Source organism: Numenius arquata, chromosome 1 (genome assembly GCF_964106895.1).
Source record: "Numenius arquata chromosome 1, bNumArq3.hap1.1, whole genome shotgun sequence".
Taxonomy (NCBI): Eukaryota; Metazoa; Chordata; class Aves; order Charadriiformes; family Scolopacidae; genus Numenius; species Numenius arquata.
This window is the reverse complement of record NC_133576.1, coordinates 133,095,982-133,119,518: the sequence shown is the minus strand read 5'-3', so window position 1 is coordinate 133,119,518 and position 23,537 is coordinate 133,095,982. Positions and strand designations below refer to the sequence as shown.

At 45.6% G+C, this 23,537-nt stretch overlaps 1 protein-coding gene across 1 annotated transcript in view; it reads right to left on the bottom strand.

Annotated features, from left to right (window-relative positions):
- The window catches only part of ME3 (malic enzyme 3), a 132,455-nt gene that overhangs the window by 4,733 nt on the left and 104,185 nt on the right, over window positions 1–23,537 (bottom strand). Inside the window, exons 7-9 of the mRNA XM_074153998.1 lie at window positions 11,669–11,778; window positions 403–500; window positions 65–178 (exon numbers count right to left, since the gene is read on the bottom strand). Coding sequence (XP_074010099.1) covers window positions 65–178; window positions 403–500; window positions 11,669–11,778 — 322 coding nt within the window. The remainder of the gene's footprint in view (window positions 1–64; window positions 179–402; window positions 501–11,668; window positions 11,779–23,537) is intronic.

Here is a 23,537-nt window from a genome sequence, read left to right as displayed (position 1 = left end):
TGGCCTCTCTCTGGCTTGCAGGAGGCAGTGGGGGAGTGGAGCTCAGGTCTGGAGACAAATTTACCTTCACAATCAGTCCCTTGGAGTCCACCATCCAAATTTTTTTGATGGCATCCTCTCGTGAGATTCCTTCCTTTTCCATGGCCATGAGGATGAGGTGAGCTATGCCCAATGCAGCCTGGAATACAGTACATAAAACACTTCACTGGGGTATCATCATCTTTTGAGGGGAGGAAGATTTTAAATGAGAGATGTGTTGGGTCATCCTGCAGCACTGCACAAAGCAGGGAGGCTTTCTGCTCCATGGTTGTACAGTGCCATGGCATGGGGCTGATTTTAGCATTGTAGATGCTGCCATAAATAAAATAAAATATTTAGGAACAAACTCAAGAACATTCTTACCTCTCCAGCTCCCTGGAAAACAAACTTATGGTCAGAGAGCTTGTTCTTTGTGATCCTTAAAGCTGCAAAGATGCCAGCGACTGCAACAGACGCGGTGCCTGAAAGGAGAGAAACACCGTAAGACGGTCACCTTGGCAAATGGATTGTCTACCCTAATGATATACTGTTAGAAACCTTGTGGTAGGAACCATCCTCTTAGATCCTGTCACTAAAGGACCAGAGTGCAGTTCCTACCCTGAAATACTAATCCTCAAAAGACCCCTGCAAGCAGAACAACACTGACTTCCCTCTATATAGAGTCAGAGGAACACCAAATCCTAGAATGTGAGAAGTTAATACCTAGCTCCCAAGGGTTTAATATGCTATGTGACTTGTCTAAAGTGACATAAGACATCTATATAGCAGAGTGGTGGTCTGAACTTGGGCACCCTTGTCACAAAATCCTCTGTGATCGTGGAATTACCACTCTTGTCCTCATTTACCTTCATAGCCCAGCACCACCACCTTTTTTCTTTACTTCCCTGGTACTCTGATACCCCGACTCAGAGCCATCATGCCTCACTGCCAAGCATTAAGGAGTCATTGAGAACACGAGTTGGTCCCAGATTAGTGAGAAAGAATCCAGTATATGGAGAGCTGAGTCCTGCTGTTACAGGAACTACGATATGTACAATTTTCCATCCATCAAGGGAGGCAGATGTCTAGGCTGAATAAACCTGCCTTCACCTCACTTTAATCACATACAGTGTTCAGCTAATGTCCGACCCCAGGAGAAGGAACATGGTGGGAAGAAATTAACTAAGGCACAGACTAATGAGGATTCAGGCACTGGTGGTATCTGGGGTCACCTGGGCAAGCTGAATACAAGTGTTAAAGGTGAGCTAGGAATGAAAGATACAGTTTTATCAAAGAATATCTGAAGTTAGAAGGCACCCATGAGGATCATTGAGTCCATTAGTTTTCTTCCTCAGCATTTTGCAGGATACCAGTTCGAAGGTGCCCCAGCTCTGATGCTGTCCCCAGCTCTAATGCTGGTCTCTCCATTCTTATCTTCAGAAGCTATGTGAGAAATCAGGGAGTCCACAAGTAACAAGTCTTGTGTGGGTGGTCACAGGTGGGGCAGACAACGAACCCTTTTAGGCTAATAAACCTGATTTCACCAAATTCCCAGCATTTTTTATTTTCTTGCCCATTTAATCAGCCAGTGCCTCAGGATTTCAATCAGCCAGTGCTTCAGTGAGACCCCTTGCAGGGTCCTTAGGGCCTGGGGTGCTGCTGAGCATCGGTGAACATTCTGGTTGGGAAAGGAGAGCAGCTCGTGAGCAAAGCATGACCATGAGCAGTGAGACCAGCAGATGGTGCTGCCTCATCTGTCAAGGACCGAGAAAATAAATTCAGCTTTACCTGCTCCTTTTCCTTAGCGCAAAAGGCACAGCTAAACTGGAAATCTACTGGTATATCATGGCATCGGGGAATGATTTACTCTCCCATTATTTCCATGCAAGCAGAAATCCTAGTGGTAGCACAGTTACTCCGGCAGAGAAGTTACTTTTATTGACATGGCTTATTTTGCTCAGGGAACCTGTGTGAGACACTCTGACAAAGAAAATCTTTATCGGCCAGCCCAGAAGTGTTGATCAGTACCATTAGCTCACCAACATTTTGCCTTTATAACTCAGATGAGTTTAGTTCTCCAAAAATCAATAATTAGTGCCACTGAAGAGTGACTGTGGTTTAGCAGAGGTGACAGTGGCAAACGTTAGCACAAGGACCTGTGTCTTAAACACAAAATGGACTAGACTGATGTTTGATGGCTTTGTAACCTTCTTTCTTGCAAAGAATCACTTGAGACACTCGCTTCAGCACCAAGGATGAGTTCCCTTTACTAGTTCAAAAAAGAGTTTGGATCAGTTTATTTCCAAACCCAGACCCTCTGAGTTCAGTCAGTTTAAAAGGGAGTTGATGGGGGGGGAACCAGCCCCTGAGTGCTTGCTGCTTCAGTATTAATGTGTCAGCTCAGACAACTAAAGGATGTATAGGAAGGATTTCCTCTTGCTTCTCCTGCACTAAATCTCCGCCTTTTTAAGCTGTATTTAGAGTAATGTACTTAGCTGGCAAAATGCCACGCCATCGGACTACAAAAATTACAGAGGAAGATAATGAACATCCAAGGAATCACAGAATGGTTAGAGTTGAAAGGGACCTTAAGGGACCATCGAGTTCCAACCCTCCTGCCATGGGCAGGGACACCTCCCACTTGAGCAGGTTGCTCAAAGCCCCATCCAGCCTGGGCTTGAACACTTCCAGGGATGGGGCATCCACAGCTTCTCTGGGCAACCTGTTCCAGTGCTTCACCACCCTCACAGCAAAGAATTTCTTCCTAATTTCTACTGCAGACATCTAAGACCTGGAGGAAAGGATCCCGCCCTGGCCACGTGAACTGCAAAGAAGTGGGGAGAGACCAGGGTCCCTCGGTTGTCAGCGATGCCAAGCTTGTGACATGCAGCAGAATATGAACACCTTCCCATACCCTCACGCATGCTCACACGCGATCTCCCAGGCCAACTTTGCACAGAAATCCCCCGATCCCTGCACGGGTGGGAATGGGGAACTGATCAGAGGTCACAGCATTAGCAGCAATAGATGCCTGGAAAGTATTTAAAAGGAAGAAACATAAATGGAGAAATATCTTGTTTCTCTTGGTCCTGACCCAGGCAAAATTGCTTTATACCCTGTGACTGTCGAGAAGTCTGATGGGACAACTGCTGGTCTCTGCAAACCCATTTAAATGGAAAATGCTCGTGGGACGTTCAGCAGAGGGACTCGAGGTCTTTTTAAAGATGTTAGGAGCAGGAATTTGAGGAGTGGGGCGTACGGAGAGAGAGGGCGCAGGGATGCAGCCTGCAGAGCGGCGTGCGTTTTGCGGAGCGGAGACCTGTGGGACTGGGTGTGCCGTTACTCATCCCCCTGCCCTTGCACTGCAGCTCTGACTAACAGCAGGACTCTGCCATTCCTAACCCTCCTCCTCTCCCTCCAACGTGTTTCTAATCCCTCCACAGCCTCCCAAACTGCATCTCACTCCCATTACTCAAGTAACAAAGTTACTGTACCTTGGCCTCGGCTCAATGTTTTTCTTTGATAATTACAATTTCTGAGCATGGAACAATAGAGCATCTCTATGGAGGAGAGTTCACAGCTGGTTCGCGTAAGGAATTGGCTAATAGTTGGGCTTCAATTCCAAAAAGACCCACAAAATGAGATGGGGGTAGGGGAACCCTCACCGCGAGCTGTGTCAAGAAAAATATCAACTACCCTTCAACACATTGGTCTATCTGTTTTCCAAAGAGATTGAATGCTGCTATTGCAGATAACTACTTCCTTAAGTAATGAGCAAGAGCCAGCTTGGCTGGTCTGTATCTGAGGTGAGATATGGAGGGGCACCAAGAGAATAAAGGAAAACACTCACAAATCATCCCGTCCCTCCGAGACTCAAAGCGAACGCTCAACGTAATTTCACAAAACAGCAAGCAGATCTCAGGAGCCTCTCTGGGGTGTCCAGAGGAACAGGACCAGCAAAGAAAAAAGGCATTTAAAACTAAGGTACACCCAGGTCACCCCTGTAGGAATTAATCTCTGACACTCAGGCACATTCAGAATACTGTAAAACATTAAGGGAACCCCCTCTGAGGCTGATTTTCCACTTGCACTAGTGTAAGGCAGAAGGAATCCCAATAGATGTCAGTGGAGCTACACTGCAACAGAATCAGGGGAAAAGGATCTGCTCCACAGCTTCAAGACACCTCACAGATGGAAAAGGCTGCAGCCCAAAGACACCCATGGCCGCGGACCTTATCCTTCCTTCGGAGCGGGGAGAGCAGACAGAGGGACCAACGGCTTCAAAGATGGAGTTACGGGCAGCGCTGGCACGACTGCAACAGGGAAAGTGCTGCCCAGCGCCGATGTCAAGGCTGTGCCGTGTGTCACAGCACCCAGTGGCTAAGCAGGGGACGTGGGAGACAGCGGGGACCCTGAGGATGCTTGGGGCAGGAGTCCCCCGTGCTGAGGGCTGGCACCGCCCTGTCACCTGGCCCAGGCACCGGCTGAGCGGAGCAGAGCATCAAGCATCACCTCCACACCAAATCCTTCCAACAGCAGCGATGGGAGCAGGCAGCCACGCTGCCCGTTTCTTCATACAATACCCGCGTGGGTGATTCCCCCTTCCCCACAGCACACTGGTGGAAGGGATGGCCTGATTCAGCCTGATCTTTTATTTTTTACCCTTGTCCTGCCTGCTTATGCTTCGCCCCACCAAAACCATGCCAAGATGAGGGTCTGGGGAACAGCAAACACCAGTTTAACAGCTCCAGCAAAGGGCAGCCAAGAAAATACATCTGAATTTATGGATGCACAGGAAGCATAGGGCTTTTCCAAATCCTGGTTCACATTAACTCCCTGCAGCAGTTCCGCCCGTTACTGGAAAGCAGAGCGGAGACTATCCAGATCCACTCCAAATACATAATCAAAAGTCAAACACAACAAAGCTGAAGCAAAAAGCTGCCGAAGTGTTTGCAGCTCAAGGTCTTCACCTTCACAGCTGCGAGCCATTGTTATCCTTCCCCCAAAGGGCCTCTGTAAGACATTAAGAAAATAAACCTCTGGTGCTCCACCTATGGTGTGGAGCAAGTCAACCAGAACAGCAGTAAAACGCAAAGCATCGATGCTCAGGGAAGGAACTCACTTTCTCCACTAACAGGTTTAGGGACATTGGTGTTGGTACAGTGAAGAGCTGTCTGACAATGGAGATACAGAGCTCATCTTGAAGCAGATGCCCAACGTAGGTCATCTCTAGGTGCCTGGTTTTAATCCTTGCACTGTAAAGTGCTTGGACTATAAAACACCCCACAGCGGTGGCCTGTAGCACTGTCCTTGTCCCTGCCTACGCAGAGTGACAGCCAGCACAGGATGTGACAATGTGAAGACCGGACCCCCTTGTCCACCAAGGCAGAAGGTACCAGGCAGCTGCCAGCACTTCACAAGAAACCATCCTCAGCCCCACGGCAGCAGTGGAGACCCTGTGGGTGCTGCTTTATACCAACGAGCTGAACCAGGTCAGAGCACAGCCCTGTTCTTCTGTTCATCTTGCCTCCTTAGCCTGGACTTAAAGATCAGAGACAGCTCAACATGGAGGTGACACGGAGGCTGTTCTTTACTGCAAAGGAGGAGTTTGCAGTGGCATCCAGTGAACAAGAGAAACAATGAACAAGAAAAGCAGGAGAAGAAAGGGGACCAAATGTTACAATCCCCAAAATGACAGAAGCTACGGGCCAGATCTTTAGGGCCCCACACCACTAAGCCCAAGACACTGAGGCCCATTTACACCCAGGAGTCCAGACTGTTCTGACTTGGCTCATTTAGCAGTCAGTGAGTGATTCAGACACAAGTCTAGGAGATGGCCCTTAAATAGTTAATGTAGTAGCATCCAGAGAAGATGCAGAAGCTTCTTCTGCTGCCGGGCACAGCAGGTCCAAAAGGGCCTGGCAATGGTGACCCCGTACAGAACTGAGAACATCTCCAGAACTATGCCCACAGGGAAATCGTGCTGCTCAGGAGCCGCCTGGCAGGACATTGCCTGCTTTGTTCTGCAGCAGGGTATCGTCCAGCGCTCCCTTCCTATTGTGCTTCCCCCCCTCCTTAGTTTCCTGTGATAATTACCGATGCGTTTTCCACGCCAGCTGAAACAACAAAGTCAGATACTGTACCATTTTAATCTGCTGAAATTAGTTAATGCCGAGCCAAAAACTAACTTCGCCTGCTCCACGCAGCACATAGAAACGTGCCTGCAAATTAGGCCACGTTTGCACATGATTGATTTCTAACTTGTCCAAACGTTTGGAGCTGCTCAGATTCACGGCGCTGGAGTCTGCCTGTTCCCAACCTCAGCTGAGGTCTGGAAGCAGTGTTCCTCCAGGCTGAGACTGCTTCCTGAAATGTCCTGGAAAGGTTATGGAAAGGTTATCTGCTAGGATAATGAGAAAAGGTGGTTGGTGGGTCAAGACGTATTTTGAGGCTCAGCAGCAGTCACACATCCAACAACAAAGGGGAATCACTGCTCAAAAGAGTGGGAAAAGACCCAGAAAGGTTCTGCAAAAGTGATGACCTCTGTGTGTTGCCTGTGGACTAGTTGTGGGAGGGACTATGAAAATACAAAAGGCTGAGTGTTTTTAAAGTGGTTAGTGATTTGGGATTTCCCATCCTGAAGTGTCTTAAAGAAGTCTCATTTGCACGGTGTAGGTGTTCAGCCTATTTTAGAAATCCTGCCTGTTCACAGTGTCTCCAACTGGATATAGGTACAACTGAAACACTCAGATTGGTGGTTCTCTGAGAAGCTATCAATGTTGCACTTACATCAGGTGTAGATTTAAAAGACTATTAAAGATACCCAGAACCAGGAGATAGTAGGCTTTATGCTGTTGTGCACTATTCTCTCTGCCCTGTCTATATGTGTGAAAGGGTTTTAGAATCATAGAATCATAAAATCGTTTTGTTTGAAAGAGACCTTTAAGATCATCAAGTCCAACTGTTAACCTAACTGCCAAGTTACCACTAAACCATGTCCCTCAGTACCACATCTAATCGTCTTTTAAATATCTCCAGGGATGGTGACTCAACCACTTCCCTGGGCAGCCTGGTCAATGCTTGATAACCCTTTCAGTGAAGAAATTTTTCCAATCTAAACCTCACCTGGCACAACTTGAGGCCATTTCCTCTTTTCCTATCCCTTGTTTCTTGGGAGAAGAGACCAAACCCCCACCTCCCTACACCCTCCTTTCAGGTAGTTGCAGAGAGTAATAAGGCCTCCCCTCAGCCTCCTTTTCTCCAGGATGAACACCCCCAGCTCCTGCTACTGTTCCTCATAAGACTTGTGCTCCAGACTCCTCACCAGCTTCATTGCCCTTCTCTGGACTCGCTCCAGCACCTCGATGTCTTTTTTGTGGTAAGGGGCCCAAAACTGGACACAGCACTTGAGGTGGGGCCTCACCAGTGCCCAGTACAGGGGAATGATCACCTCCCTAGTCCTGCTGGCCACACTGTTCCTGATACAGGCCAGGATGCTGTTGGCCTTCTTGGCCACCTGGGCACACTGCTGGCTCAATTTTATGATTGATTGAATGACATGTTCAGATACAATTCATTAAATAACACATTAGAGATTTCTTCATTTTTTTTGCAATTCTGACTAAACTTGCAGGACAACTCCTGCTGGGTAAGCAACCTGAGCCTGAGGAATTCAATTTTGCTATGTGAATATGAAGTGTAACACAATGATCAACCAGAAGAATGAATTTTTCATAGAAAAAATAAGATTGGAAGAGATGGTTGGAGGTCATCTAGTCGAGTACCTGCTTAAAGGAGGGTTAGCTTCAAAATTAGGTTAGGTTGCTTAGGGCCTTCTCGAGGGAAAAAAGCCCCAAAGCTTTTCTGCACAACTTGTCCCAGTGTTCAACCACTCGCATAGTGAAGAACATTTCTGTTCAGTCTGACCAGATAACTGAACCATGATACTGAAGGATCTCTGTTCACCTCAGCCAAGCCAAGTCCACCAATTCCACTCACAGTTTGATGTGTCCCATCCCACTTTTCCTTAGCCCAGGCACAAACTCCTGCTGATTCTCTGGTTACTCAGCGCCCATCTTTGAAGGCTGTGTTGGGATTAGACAGGCTCTTTTACCACAAAGACAGCGAGGCACGTGCACACAGAGCCCTAGTACCGTGCCGAGAACCTTAGGTGTGCATATTTACAGGGTTTCCATGAACTCCTGCCTATTCAGCAGGGATTATTCGACAGACAAACTCGATGAGACATCATGAGATGCATCTAACAATGCTGAGGCACACGGCCATTGGCATTACAGAGTCAAGTGAGGGGTTGGACTGGGCGATGTCCAGAGGTCCCTTCCAAACTAACCTCTTCAGCAATCTTATGTATTTTCTTGTATGAAGCATGAAGCCAGAGATGCTTGACTCAGGGATTCACAAGACCTAACACCTCTGTAAGACTTTTCAGTTGTCTACTTTCTGTTTATGCACAATTAAGTGGAGCAAAGTTACAGCAGGAAGAGAAAGAGCGGGATCTAAACCATTCTAAGAGCAGGATCTAAGCAGGGGGTCGGACTAGATGATCTCCAGAGGTCCCTTCTAACCCCATATCATTGTGTGATTCTGTGATTCTCATGTCCCTCCACTTTTGTGCTTCACCGCCTGCCCTGGTACTTTAGTGGGAAAAAGGAAGAAGTGACAATCAATTTTCTCCCGTAGAGCTGAAATGGAAGCTGTTGCCCCTTGCATGAACCCAGACGGAGCTGGGAAAGGACTGATGTCATCACCCCCATAGAGGAAGGAGAAGCACTGCCTTAATGGGGAGCTCCCACGGGCGGGCACTGCAAGCCAGCTCCTGCCAGCTCCCAGGCTAATGGCTTCCAGAGTAAGAGCAATCGCCTCGTCCCTGTTTGTGGTACCTGGCAGGCATCCCACTCAGCATCAGCAGGCTGGCTCGAACTGGAAGGGGTCTGAGTCATTTTAATTCCATGGGGTTAGGATGGATTTGGCAGTGTGGCAATTTGTGTGACAAAGATAAAAAAAAAAAAAAGAAAAAAAAAAGAAAAAAAAGCGTTAATATTTAAAACTGCCTTCTGTTCATGTAGGCCCTGGGGCAGCAAGAGGAGGCCTCAGGAAGATTAAGTGGAGCAATTTATACTGTATTCCCGCACCTCATCTGTGTGTGTGTGTGTGTGTGTGTGCGTGTGTAGGCACGTTGCATTCAGAGTCCCGCTAACCAATGGCAATGACTTTAGTATAGCTCAGACCTGATCTCACTTGCACTGTTTGTGCCTAAGATGTGTTTTTAAATCAATACACTTAAAACAATGCCGGCTTTTAATAAGCCGGATAATTCAGGCTTCAGGAGGTCTGTTCCTGCCTGACTTGAGTAAAATGAGTTTTCATTAATCATTTAAAACACAGTTTGCATTGAACTCTCCCGCTTCTTTTTTAAGTAGGCAAGCCACGAAACACCAGCATGTTAGAAAAGTGAGAGCCTGAGGCAAAACCAAACAACAGGAGGGTGTAAGTGAGAAAATGGCACTTCCTAACTTTCTCATATCATCTGGCGATACAGAGGGTGTATATTAGGGTGGGTAAATCAGATTACTCATCCCAGTTTCAACTCCATTAATCTCTGACATGACTTCAAGAGTTAACTGAGCAGATTCAAGTTACATCAGCTTCCTAAATGTCCCCAAAACTCATTCCAGACTACCACCCTGGCTTGGAATCCCTTTTTCTTTCTGACAGCTACATAAAAAAGCCTGAAACAGTGGTTTGCTTCCCTTGTCATTGCTTGTCTGTGCAAAAGATCAGAAGGATTTCTTTCCTGATCTGCTACTGTGAAGCCAGTGCCAGCTAGGTGCTTTATTTGAGAATGCAAGGGAGCTTAGTAAGAGGCAAAATCCTGTTTTAACAGGTGGGAGTCTGGGGAATTTTCAGGGGACTCGACGTCTCTCGAGCACCGTGACAGACATCTAACTGTGGAGAAGCAGACAAGGTCCATTTTATTGCAAAGCCGGTTTACAGCACCGTCCTAGATGTGATTTGCTCCTCTGAGGGAGTCATTTCCAGGAGATGTCTGAGGCATTTAGCTATGACCTATGGACAAAAAAGGCACTGTAAAATAGTCTCCTGCTTCTCACTCAGAATCTTCAGTTTTCCTTTAATATCCTCTTTCTCTTCTGTCTATCTAAGAAACTGTTCCAATTCACCAAGAAACCTTCCCAATTCACTCTACTTCCCTCAAGAAAACCTACATCCAGGCACACAGATCTGCCACACCTTTTCCTTTCAGCTGCTGAGTCCCCTTCCACTTGCAGAGAGCGCAACCAATCCAAAATAAATCTTTACATCATCAGCTTCTTATTATGGGCTGCATCTGTTTCATCTCCAGAAAAGTTTGAGTTCTTGGTTCCTCCATTCAAGACTTCCATTAAAAACCTATCTCCTTTTTCTGTGCTCCTCTCTCCACTGAAAGCTTTTGTGGGTGGCAAGAACCCCTAATGAGTCCTCTTGTACAGGAGAATCTCTCTCGCCTTCTCTGAAGCGCCTTAAGCTCCTCTGCTTCTAAACCTTCTTCATGAAAGTGTCTTCGAGCAGGACCGTGCATCCCATCACACAAACCATATTCCCACCAGCCAGGGTCTTATTCCCTCTTGTGCCATGACAGATAGGAACAAGCAGTTACACACACTGCCAAATATTGCTAGATGGGTAGGAGATGCAGAAATAGTGCTGGAAGGTCTGCTCACAAAAGAGTCACCATTGTGTGAAAAAATGACACTGGCACATCTTTCAGTCTCTTTCAAGTACAAGTGAGGATAAGCCCAACTGACTGCAAATAATTAAATCAACAAAGCTTGGAAGCTTCTGCATGTTGCGAGCAGGACTAGACAAAAGAAGAGAAGATGAAGGGACTCACAGGAGAAGAACTGGTTATTTGTAATCACTTGGGAAGATCCTGTCCCTGTCGGATGGGCAAACGGCCCTTCCAATGGTTCAAAGCAAAGTCAGCACCAGACCAGGATGCCAGCAATACCCAGCTTGCGTTCCTCTGTGCATTGGAGCAGCTCTGCTGACTGCTGAGCCTCACAGGGCCTGGGAGATGCCCTGGTTACAGCCCCAGCTTTGCTGCTGTCACTTCTCTTTGGCACTGGAAGAGCTATGTCAACCGCTCGAGGGGAGACCACGTCTGCACCCAGATTACCCTGGAGTTAGCGTCCGTGGAGAGGAAAGAAGCTGGTTTACCTCTTCGTTTGTGCGTGTAATAAGGAGGATAACAACAGAGGGACAATGCCAGGATCAACTAATGACCACCTGGCTCGTGGAAACCGAAAGCCTTGCACAACTGTTAAAATGTCACCATTGTTTTAGCTAAATTATAGAAAATTAATGGAACTCTCAAAATTACGTTAATAATCTCAAGCACGTGATCCATTTTCTCCCATGAACAACAGCGCTGCAGTGAACAGCTAAATTACCCAAAACAATGGAAACTCACTTTTCAACGTAGATTGCTGTGCTTTTGTTTATATTTTTAAATGCGTATATGTAAACTCTAAAATTTATCACACATCTGAGTATTGCATAATAAACAGTCTTGTGACCTTAGCCACCTTTCCTCATAAGAAGGTTAAATTTGCATTTTCCTAACAGTACTTACCCTGAATATCATCATTGAATGTACAGTATCTGTTGCGATATTTATTGAGGAGACGAAAAGCATTAGCATTGCCAAAATCTTCAAACTGGATCAGACAATTCATGCCGTACCTGCAAGTTAAAGGGTAATTAAAAATGGATACAAATATTTCCACAACGTAGGATGATAAATACATCTTTTACCAGGACAATGCAGCTACAGCCTCTAGTGCAGAGAGAAAAGCATCATAAGAGAAATGCATCGCAGGAACAGCCGAAAGGATCACACCCTTCCCAAGGTCCACACGCTTGGAATTGTGGAGTCTCTAAGAATAAATTGTATTAATCATCTGTCTATTCAGGAGGCACAATGGGCTTCTTAATATGTATACCTATATATCTGTAACTGTATCTATATCTAATCTATATCTATATGTATCTTTGGATAACTGGTTTGAGAAATATTCAGTGGGGCATTTACCGATGAGATTCTCAAAGTGAAGGCGATGCTCTTTCGCAATGGATACTGTCACTGCCACGTTGCAATCAGAGAATCACAGAATCACATGGGGTTGGAAGGGACCTCTGGAGATCATCTAGTCCAACCCCCCTGCCAAAGCAGATCCACCTAGAGCAGGTTGCACAGGAACATGTCCAGGTGGGTTTTGAATGTCTCCAGAGAAGGAGACCTCCCACCACCTCCCTGGGCAGCCCATTCCAGTGCTCTGCCACCCTCAAAATAAAGAAGTTCCTCCTTATGTTTAGATGGAACTTCTTATGTTCAAGTTTGTGCCCATTTCCTCTTGTCCTGTCACTGGGCACCACTGAAAAAAGACTGGCCCCTTCCTCTTGACACCCACCCTTTAAGTATTTATAGCTGTTGATCAGCGCAGCAAATCTGACTGCAAAGGGAATGTTGGTTAAAGGGACACCACTCAGTGCCCACTTCAACTGCAGGTGACCAAGAGATGAGAAAAAAACTGCGTGTTGGGTCACAGGGACCCGAGCGCTTCACGGTTTGATTTCACAGCCCCATTTTTGCGCTTTGGAAACATGTTTCTCTCCACTGAGTCGATTCGCAGGAAAACAGCACACAATGACAGCTAGTGACCCATAGAGTCAAAAGGCAGGAAATAATCGTAAACTTTCCATAATTATCCAGTAATATCAGGGCAAGTGTGCCATTTCTAAAAATTGGGAAATATTCAGATTCTGCATCTATAGACTTTCAGCACTGTGTATGACTCTAAGCTGCAGTAAAGCTTTGCTAATAAAATCTAAAAGGGCCAGAAGTGCTCCTGTCTCTCACATAAATGTAATGGGGCAGCGGGAGAAGCTCGGGGAATGAGAAACGCAACTATTAGCGACCTCTGGGCTGCAGGCAGGTGAGAGGGCTCTAAACAGGTGCCCCGTCTTAGAGACCTGAGCCTCTCTGGGACTGCAGGCAGGGCAGAGGCAGCATCCCCTTACATACCTCCCGTTCAGATTTTCCCCCTTTGCCACTGAAATCTGAGGGTAAGGGACACCCTGCTGTAAACTAGAAATTGATACTGCATAGAACACGCTCCATCTGAGAACCGTGGCTCCTGTCATGAAAAGCTCTTTTCACGGCATTCAAAGTGCAGGGAATCAGGCTCTCCTGGGAGGGCCTTGAATTTATTATTATTATTATTATTTTCCATTTCAAGTACGCCTGTCAGCAAGGAGACAATGGTAAGCACATGCATTGTGCTCCTTCATTTGTCCATCATGAGAAACTCTCACTTTATAAACTCTCTGGTCTCAACAGGGGAGAAGGGTTGGCTCTTACACTTGCTTCATGTTCTCTGTGCTTGCTTTCAGACAAGGACCACAGTGATTTTAAAGCTGTGTGTGACTTCTAGACACAAAAATCTCAGATTCAGCTCAGTGCCTTGCTCCAGTTAAGTTTCCCACTATCCTACTAGGCTTAATATTTGAAAAATAATATTAATATTTGCAAAAATTTCAATGAAAAATTAGGTGCTCAAAGTCTTTGTTGAATCAGGGACACAGAAGCTGTGGAAACTTTTCTATGGCATCTGCAATGCAGCGTCATGCCCTGGGGAAGCATCACTGCTCCTGTCGCCAAAGAACAGGGCACGTCCACATTACAGAGCTGTATGTGCAGAGGTCCCTGACTGTGTACACCACAGCTCCGTGCCAGAGCTGGTGCTGCTTCTCTTCAGCTTCTCCTTTAGTGACGTTGGGAATGGATGTGGCACATCTGCAAGGGAGAACATGCCATGGAGGGTGGTTTTCTTCCTGGCTAATGACAGAATCATAGAATGGTTTGGGGTGGAAGGGACCTTAAAGATCATCGAGTTCCAACCCACGACACCTCCCACTAGACCAGGTTGCCCAAAGCCCCATCCAGCCTGGCCTTGAACACCTCCAGGGATGGGGCATCCATGGCTTCCCTGGGCATCTTCAATTTATCTCACGCCTAGTCCCCACCGTACGTGTTCCCCATAGCTCTCCTGCAAGTGAACACAGCGCAGAGGGGTTAAAAATTGCTTTCAACATTAGTTTATATTTTTTGTGTGACATCTGACAGCTCCTTCTTCATAAAGTGCACTTACTGCCCACTCTGCAATGTCAGAGTCCAGTGAGCCCTCTCTAGGTAGGCAGATGCCAGTGTGACTGGTCATACTGGCCAGAAAGGCAGCAACTTCTTGTTTACTGTGCTGAAAGGAGCTACAAAAGAGCCTTGTGCAGTATCCCTGCTGTAGCCGCACCACAACTCTCACCCTGGGTATGGAGGTTTAGGCATGGATTTCCCAGGGGACCAACAGACTTTGAAATTCAGCTGCGTCTAGATGCTGAGGTGGGGAAATTCCAGCTTGCCATACTTCAAGGGTCAAAAAGCCCTAAAAGAATCATAGAATCATAGAATGGCTAGAGTTGGAAAGGACCTTAAAGATCATCTAGTTCCAACCCCCCTGCCATGGGCAGGGACACCTCTCACTAGAGCAGGTTGCTTAAAGCCCCATCCAGCCTGGCCTTGAACACTTCCAGGGATGGGGCATCCACAACTTCCCTGGGCAACCTGTTCCAGTGCCTCACCACCCTCACTGTAAAGAATTTCTTCCTTATATCTAATCTAAATCTCTTCTCTTCCAATTTAAAACCATTGCCCCTTGTCCTGTCACCACTCTTCCTGACAAAGAGTCCCTCTTCAGCTCTTCTGTAGGCTCCCTTCAGGTATTGATAGGCTGTTATAAGGTCTCCCCGGAGCCTTCTCTTCTCCAGGCTGAACAACCCCAGCTCTCTCAGTCTGTCAGGGGATGCTCCCACTGGTTTTGTGACTCTGAACAGGACAAATTCTTTCCTGTACCCTGTATAACAGGCTCTACAGCAACTGGAGTCTATGGAAATTCTGCATTTCTTTTTATAAGATGCTCTAAGAGCATAATTGTCCCCAGTGTGCTCCTAACTACAATATACACTGAATATTTGAGGAACAGACTGCTTCTGCACTTTAAGCCTCCCCACTGCAGATTCTGGCAGCTATCAAGGAGACACCTAGTATCAAAAGTTCTTCTGAGATGCTGAGCAACACTCTGAAAAGCATTAAATGAATATTTCCAAGTCTCTTTTTCTCTGTAAAGTCTTGGAAGTTAAAATGAACATTGTGGATAACCAAGGAATTTGTGCAAATAAAGAATACAAAAAATGTCTGTGAAAATCAGTTTTCTAATGGGCGATCCTCTTATCCATCATTTGAATGTGTGAGGAAAACATGGCTAAGAGAGAGATGACACACCATCCAGAACATCTGCTAACATCTCACAGCAAAGAATTAGCAAATCTTAAAGCAACTTCAGTTGCTATAGAAACCATTTCTCTAACACCAGTCGTCTTATTTATTTGTATCACTGAGGAAGCAACATTACTGACTTGCTTAATAAAATCAGTGATCTCAGCCAGCATTAACGTATGCGTGACCAGCTCTCCAAAGAGCATAAGGGTGGGTGGGTGGGTTTCCCTGACTACGGACTCAAATTTGCGAGAGTATTAACCTGAACATTCTATTTTGCTCTTTTGAGCACGGAATTCTTTCCTCACTTCACATTCTGTGTCTGCAGCATGAGACAGTGCGTAATTACTTCTATTTTCATCTTTGATCATTTCTTATTAAGCAGAGCACAAGGAAGGTATGGTGGCCCATAAACACTTCAATTCTCTTCCTGCCCCTCAGTACGGCAGGACAGCGCTGGAATGCAAACTCTTTTCAAGGAGCTATTTTTTTGAAGATTGTTTTGTTTTTCTCTGCAATATGCCCACTGAGCTTTTTAAAGTATACACCACATTTTTGAGTCTATGTGAGCCTTTGCGTAATGTGAGAACTAAAGTTTTCATTAATAAAGACCACAAATCAGTCACGGCAAGACCCTAAGACTGGACGCTTTAAATGAAAGAACCAAGTATTTCAGACTCGCAGGTAAAGATGGGAATGTCGGGATGATGATCCTAGTCCTCAAGGACTACCCACATTTACTGGGGTTCTGAGAGGACTTTAAAGAACTTGTGCTGCTCCAAGTCACTGAAATCAAACACAAATTAGGGAGCTGACTCACTGAGCCATCTTAGAAATCCATCAGTTAATGCTTACTGCTCTTTCCTAACAGTACTTTGGTGGCTGTGTGCAATCACAGAATCATAGAATGGTTTGGGTTGGAAGTGATGTTAAGGATCATCGAGTTCCAACCCCCCTGGCCATGGGCAGGGACACCTCCACTAGAGCAGGTTGCTCAAAGCCCCATCCAGCCTGGCCTTGAATGCTTCCAGGGATGGAGCACCCACAACTTCCCTGGGCAACCTGTTCCCATGTTCCTGTTCCAGATTTGCATAACCTGTTTCATCCCAAAGGAATTCAGAGCGCTCTACAAAGTCTTTGGGTAGCATCCAAAGGTAAAACGTAGCCAACGTGGGACAGGAGCAAAGAAGTGCTTTAATATGCAACAATGCTAAAAAAATAAATCCAGCTCAGGGGAGAAGGTGGAGGATACTTGTTACTGCAAAGGGAAAGGGTGGTCAGAGCTGTTACTTGTACTGGAATTCAGCCAACAAAACGCAGCACAGAATGGGATTTCTTCCACTACTTTTACATATCTAAAATTTGTCTGTGCAATGCCCAGCTAGACACCTCCGGCTGCCTTCTCAGACAAAGGAGAGAGGCATGTCCAATAGCAACTTCTTTGAGTTAGTTTAAGTGTAAAATGGAAGTAAATAACATCTCTGGAGATGCCTCTTTCTCCACATCTCTATGAAGACAGTCTAAAAGGACCAGCTTAAATTTAGATGTCTTTCTTTAGACACCTAAATTAGGAGAGGTAATCTAATTTTATCAAATTATCACAGCTAGTTATAGAAAGATCTTAAATATATGTCATGCACCTTAGGTCACTGGCTTATCACTCTTTTAACTGCAACGCTCTGCTGTCCTTCAAAGCCTGCAATTTCTTTGCTGATCTTCTCTACAGAAATTGCCCTGCTCCAACCCTTGTGTACGGTCCCTATCAGGGTACATGGAAATACTTCAGGATGGAATGAAATATACTGCCCAGTCTCCCCCCCATCATAACATTTTTAAAATGAAAACTGGATTTTGACAAAACTGATTTTGTACAATTACTGTGTTTCACTGGAAACATTACAATTTCAATTAAGAAAACAAAATTAACCATTTCTTGTTGGAAGAATAATTTTTAGTGAGGTTATGTTTTTGCCTAACCAGCTAAGAAATTTTGCTCTGTTTAACCTGTGAGATCTGACACAAATGCCGTCCCAGATAGCACACACCGAAGCACTTACACCATGCTTGCTGCCTACAGCCGCAGGATGCCTCTTTTTAGAAAAAAAGTGATTGCAGAAGTGAGTATTTGAACAAGGATTTCTGAAGATCCCCTCTGCCACACATAAACATCCTTACATTTGTGGCTAGAACTGAGGGTGGCCCTGCAGAGAGATCTTGCAACCTGCTGTGGTCGGAAGAGGCTCCCCGGGGCCAGTCTGCTTGGCTTGTGGCCAGTTCTCACAGATTCTTCTGTGCTTCGGCCGGTCCGTGTGACTCATCTCCTAACTTTCAGCTCCAAGCCTGAAGGAGAAGCCAAGAGCAGCAGGTCACATCAGGACTGAATGTTTTCCAGTCCAGGAAAGGCATGGCCAGCTGAGGTTGGCTCCCTCCAGTAATTGCATTCTGACTGTCAATGAGTCACCTTCTCTAGAGCATTCTATCATCTTCTTGGCATCCGGGACATTAGCAGTTAAACACCTGGGATCTAACTGCCTTTATCTAAAAGGAAAGCTCAAATGTCGACTATCAGGATTTCAGACTGACAAGGTACATTGAAACAGAGCAAGTGCCAACCTCCAGTTCAGTTCCTTCCATTCCCCAGTTCTTTGCCCCCCTTTCAAAAAAGGAAGGTTTTGTTTTTTGACCTTCTGATTTTGGATTCAAAGCTGTTCCCATTCCTCTTGGGCACCCTGAAGTGTGCATTTCTTGGGATCTCTGCACTCCTATGTCTCCTTGTGGAACTGCAACTTTTCCCATCAGCATGAGTAATTTCTACATTTGCAGGCTGCGGGAAAGGATGGTTGGAGAGTTCATTTCTGCACCTCTCTGACAGAGGTGGTTGTGAAAGAACTCAGACATGCTGGATAGAAATGGAGAGAAACTGTAACAACAAAGTCTTTTACGGTCGCTAAATATTACCCTGGTTAATGTCTTAACACTCACCCCTCAACCACTACAACACATTCACACTTTTCAGCAAAAATGAGACCTTTTGGAGTTACAGCCAAACTCTGCTGCACTGGATTGTTGTATGGCAGGTTAAAGTCAGGTGCAAATTCCGATACCCTTCACTGAAGGCTCTGTGTTCTTTTGTCAGATAGAACACCGAATCTAAGTTCTCTCTAAAAACAGTTCTTCACTTCTATCTTGGAACTGGTGACAGGACAAGAGTCACTATTTAATAACCTCACCATGTCTCCTGGTTCACTGTTGGCTGCCAGACCACCACCCGGGGAGCCTATTCTCTACCATCTCTGGAATTAATTTAGCCATTTTATAGAACTGGAAACAAAAAGATGTACTTTGTCAGTCCCTCCTCATAAAAAAAAAAAATCACTAGTCTTTCAAGGTAAAGATTATATTGCTGTCTCATTAGTTTGCATATTTGGGCATTTTATGCCATAAATAACTATGACCTGAATTCTGCCTTTCTCTCTCATACATTGCTAAAACCTTCCTGTAAAAATAGCCTCACTGAGAAAAGCTTTACAGAATGGTCCTATACACTCCTTTTAGTCTGATCTTTAGATCTTGCCTCACAAATTTTGCACAAACAGAATTTTTTATGAAATAATATACTATTGATCAAAAGAATAGTATGACTGTCACCCCAACGAAGGATGACTCCAGGAGCTAGACACATACAATATTACAAGTCTGTTGTAAAAATTACCCCCTGAAAATCTTTACTAAGAAATCAAAACAAACAAGCACAGGATTCACGCTTTCTTTATCACTGCACTGTTGCTCCAGTACTGTTACTATCAGCCTAGAGGTAGATGGTATCTCTGGGCTGTGCTAACAGGAAAAGATGCTGTTAGTAAAGTCTGTATCCCCTGTAGAGGACGATACACATCTCTCTTGGATGAGCACAAAGTGTGGAACAAAAGAGCGTGAATCCCAGAAGAGGGAGGCAGATGTTTTCCTGACAACATTGCTTTTAGCTTCTTTATTCAAGAGACTTCTCAATTGCCTGAAGAATCTCATTATGCAACTTGGTTCTTTCATCCTCATTTGTATGTACCTTTTTGAGTTCATCCAGCCTCATTATAAGCCAGGAGGTCAGGAAAAAATTCATGAGGCAGCAGTTACCATTTGAGAAGCATCTGACCAAAACTGCACAAGTCAGAACTTCAAGGGTGGCCTGAGGACCTGTGCAGCACCTTTGCTGACTGGTATCACAAGGGCATTTTTGTTCACGGTGAGCAGGGAGTATAAAACATTCTATGTGCAAGAAGAAAAATAATTGTAAGAAGATCCAGTTCCTTTATGGAAAGAATCACAGGGAGGAGGTTCCAAACCCCTTCTGAATTTAGTGTTTTATAACACTGCTTTCAGTCATTCATGACGTAAGGAGTCTGCTTTGATGCACTACAACTCACAGTCTTAGATAAAACCAGGCAGAGAAGAAACACATTGTCCTTGCCCTTGTCTTGAGATTTTCTTACTGCTGCTTGATACACCAGCAACCAAAGTTCTGATTCCCAAGAAAATGAAACTTTCCATAAAGGAGCCCATGATCAGAAAAAGGTCATGCTTGATAAGTGATCAGAATTCAGGATTGGAAAACCAAAGTCCACTCTAACAAGTTAAACAACACTAGCACCTCAGTCTGGCCGGTGTCCTGAGGACATTCTTACTGTTAAGTTGTTAGCATGGTCCTTGGCAGGCTTTTGGTCAGACCAGCAGCACTGTGCCACACGTCTACCAGCCACAGTTAGGGGTCAGCTTGGTCAGGCACCATCTCAGGAGATCATTTGCCTGTGGCTTTATAGTGGTAAGCGAGCTAAGCGGTATGGATAAGGATAAGAGGTATGGATAAGGCTAAGTGGTATGGATAAGGCTAAGAGGTATGGATATGAGCAGAAACCACGATGCCATTTGGCCTGATGGCCACAAAATGGCTCTGGCCTCTCTCATTTACGTCGCATAGATGTAGCTAGAAAAGAAGTAGCTTCGAAGTGAGCAAAGAATTTCGTTCATTCCACTGCGGCCAGGATCTTGCTTTGCCCCTGGAGAGGATGAGGGCAGTGTCTGAAGAATCTGCATTTCCCTTGTGTGTGAAGGGGACGCGCCTCCGCAGCGTTACAGGGTCCTTCCTGAGCGTGCCTCAGGCGAGCAGAAATGGGGTCCAGGGCCAATTCAGAGAGAAAAGGCAAGTCCTTCCCATAAGGTCTTTGCAAACTGCATTTTCACAAACAAGACTGGAAGAACACTAGGCTGTTGTCCCATCTGATGCCAAGGTTGACTCAAGCCACAGAACAAGATACGCTTTTATCTATATTAGAAATAGAGGCAGAACCAGCAACCTCAAATAAGCAAACACTGGTACCAAGCTAAGAAGAGACTTAGAGAGAAAAAGTACATTTGTTTATCCCACATAAAAAGGGCATGAGGCTCAGCTCACTCTTGTTATTGGGGACCCAGCTCCTTCACACCTCCGAGTCTGCGACAGCCCCTCGCTGGCAGCTCTGGTGCGGTGGTCGGGCTCTTTGCAATAGGCAGGTTACACAAATGCATAAGAATGTTCCAGAAGGTTAAGGCTTTTCTACTGTCATTCATGTCTGGGAAATCACTGTTTGCATACTTGTATCTGCTTCTGGCCAAGAAGAGGAAACCCAGATAGGTAAAAAGACAACAGCAAGATGGGTTTACTACCAGGAGCTTGTAACATTTGTTCATTTACAGGCTGCAGACAGATGTTGCACTTAACATCAGAAAAAGCCTTTAATTTTTAATACTTCCACATAGCTAAGAGGAAGGCAAGTTTTCCCTTTAAAAACTGACAATGAAAACTAAAATTTTGGTAAATTAAAACAAAAGTTGACCTTCCAGTTCTGAAACCACTGAAAAAACCCCTTCAAAGCCTCACTCAGTACTGTGATGTGATTTAACAGCACTTACGTCACTCATTACATAGTTCTACTAGTGTTAAAAGTAGAGACGAAGAGGTAAGCTAGAGAACATGATCATATCTGTTGCTGTGTTTTGAAATGGAAATGTCATGGGTAAGGTTCATTGATTGTCAGATCATTACAGCACGGTGAAAGCTGGACCTAAGGATCCAGAATAGAAGGCATGACTGTTACAGCAGCTGTAGGAGTTACAGTGGTCGTCATGAGTGAGACAAAAATGCAATTACTTTTATGCCAGAACATACGGTTTTGAGCCAACAGATGGGAGTTTTGCAAAAACTTCTAGCCTTTTATATTATAGCTAATACAAATTTACAGCTTTATGTCCTGGGTTTAGAAATCCCATGCCAGGGAGCTGCATCACGGACCCAAGGGGAACCGCTACCTGCCTCACCATCTTCTTAGACTACAGACTATTTCTGAGGTTGGGTAGGAGTCTCACTAGGTTTCTGCCAACATAAACACAGCCACCACGCTCTGAGGCATAGAGCCTGCTGCGGATTCAGTGAGTGCTAAATGAAAGTGACCCTTCAAGCACAAAGATAGCAGGAAATCCCCGAATCTCGGATTACTACAGGCTGGGAGTGTGCCAAGGATTGTTTGCTGCTTGTTCCTAGTCATATGCCAGGGCATCAGCTATGAGCTACTGTTAGAGACAGGATTCAGGGCAAGATCAAGCCAAGATCTTGGGAAAAAAAAAGCACTGAGACCAGGACTAATGGCTGCTATGGCCATTCTTGTGTTTTTATGCAAAAGGACTTCATTCTGCTTGCAGTGGGTCTGAGGAACAACTGGAGCTGGAGGTACCAGGCTTCTAGGGAGCAGGGCATAAGCAGGAGATGTAGCCATGTCAGTGCTGACCCTCAGATGTAGCCCTGAGGTACCTCTGAGAGACAATGCGGAATGGAGCCTCACCACCTGCCTTCCACCCAAACAGATCTTCCCCAGTTACATCTTTCTAAACCAGCTGTGATAAATCTGGCTTAGGTGGAAAGCACAGCACAGCCCAGGGCAGAGGGTTTTTCTACATCTGTAAATGTGTTATCCAGAGGGATTTGAAGGCAAGGTAATAAAAGTCCATTACCACAGAGATCCTGTAGCAGCACATCTGGAGCTTAACCATTCCTCAGTAGCAGAAAATCAAGCTAATAAAATCTAAATATTGTTTTTTTACTTTAAATATCATCCAGTGGCTAAAAGTGGATCATAGGAGCTGGCTGATGAGCTTATCCCACATCAAGCCTGGATACTGGACAGTGGGGGTGGCTCTTCCCATCTCCTATCTCCTTTCTGGTTGGTGTCAGAGTCCCTCTGGGCATGCAACTGGGACAGATGGGCAAGGAGAATGCCCACCCTGTATTACCACGAATGCTGGAGTCGGTCTACACCATCAGCCCTGAAAGAGCACTGGTGATGGTGTGCAGATCTCCTAGCAGACACACAGATGCTGAGGGACTTTAGGTGGTAACAGTATTACGTGAGGGCTTTGTGGAGGCCAGTGGAGTCTAAAGACTGAAGTCTAGTCTTTCAGGATCAATTAGCCAAGTTAACTAGAGCACCTGACTAAATAACAGATGAGCATTTGGATTTTGTTTCCGAAAGGTGCTGGTGAATTTGTGATCCACGGCCCTGGAGGACTGCTGAAACACAGGCAGCTTGTTGTGGAGCAGACTCTGCTTGTTGGAGAGCACATGGGACCTGACTTGTTATGTTTGTGGGTAAAAGTACTGGGAAGGGATCAGGAAAAGAGAAATCAGGTATAAAACAAGCACAATGAAAAACAAACTCAGCAGAGTTATTTTCCTTCTTCTCCCATTTTGAGAAACCGAGTGCTTGATCTCCTGATGTCTTCTGTGCTCTACCACATGGCACAGGCTGATAGGAGGCTTCTGTTTCCCTGGTCACCCTGTTAATAAGCACTGATGGGAAAGGAAAGAGGAGTGAAATTATGACAGCTAAATGAGGCTTCTGTGACACGGTTTGCTGGCGTGTGGAGGTGCCTCTCGCAGAGTCTCAGGCTGCAGGCTCAGCATCCGAACACCCCGGCCAGTGTTTGGAACAGAGGCTGGAGCTCGGGGACAGGCCATCAACACCTCTGGCCATTTGGAGCCACCAAGTTGCACTGTTACTGTAGGATGCAACTACAAAAGGAGCAAATG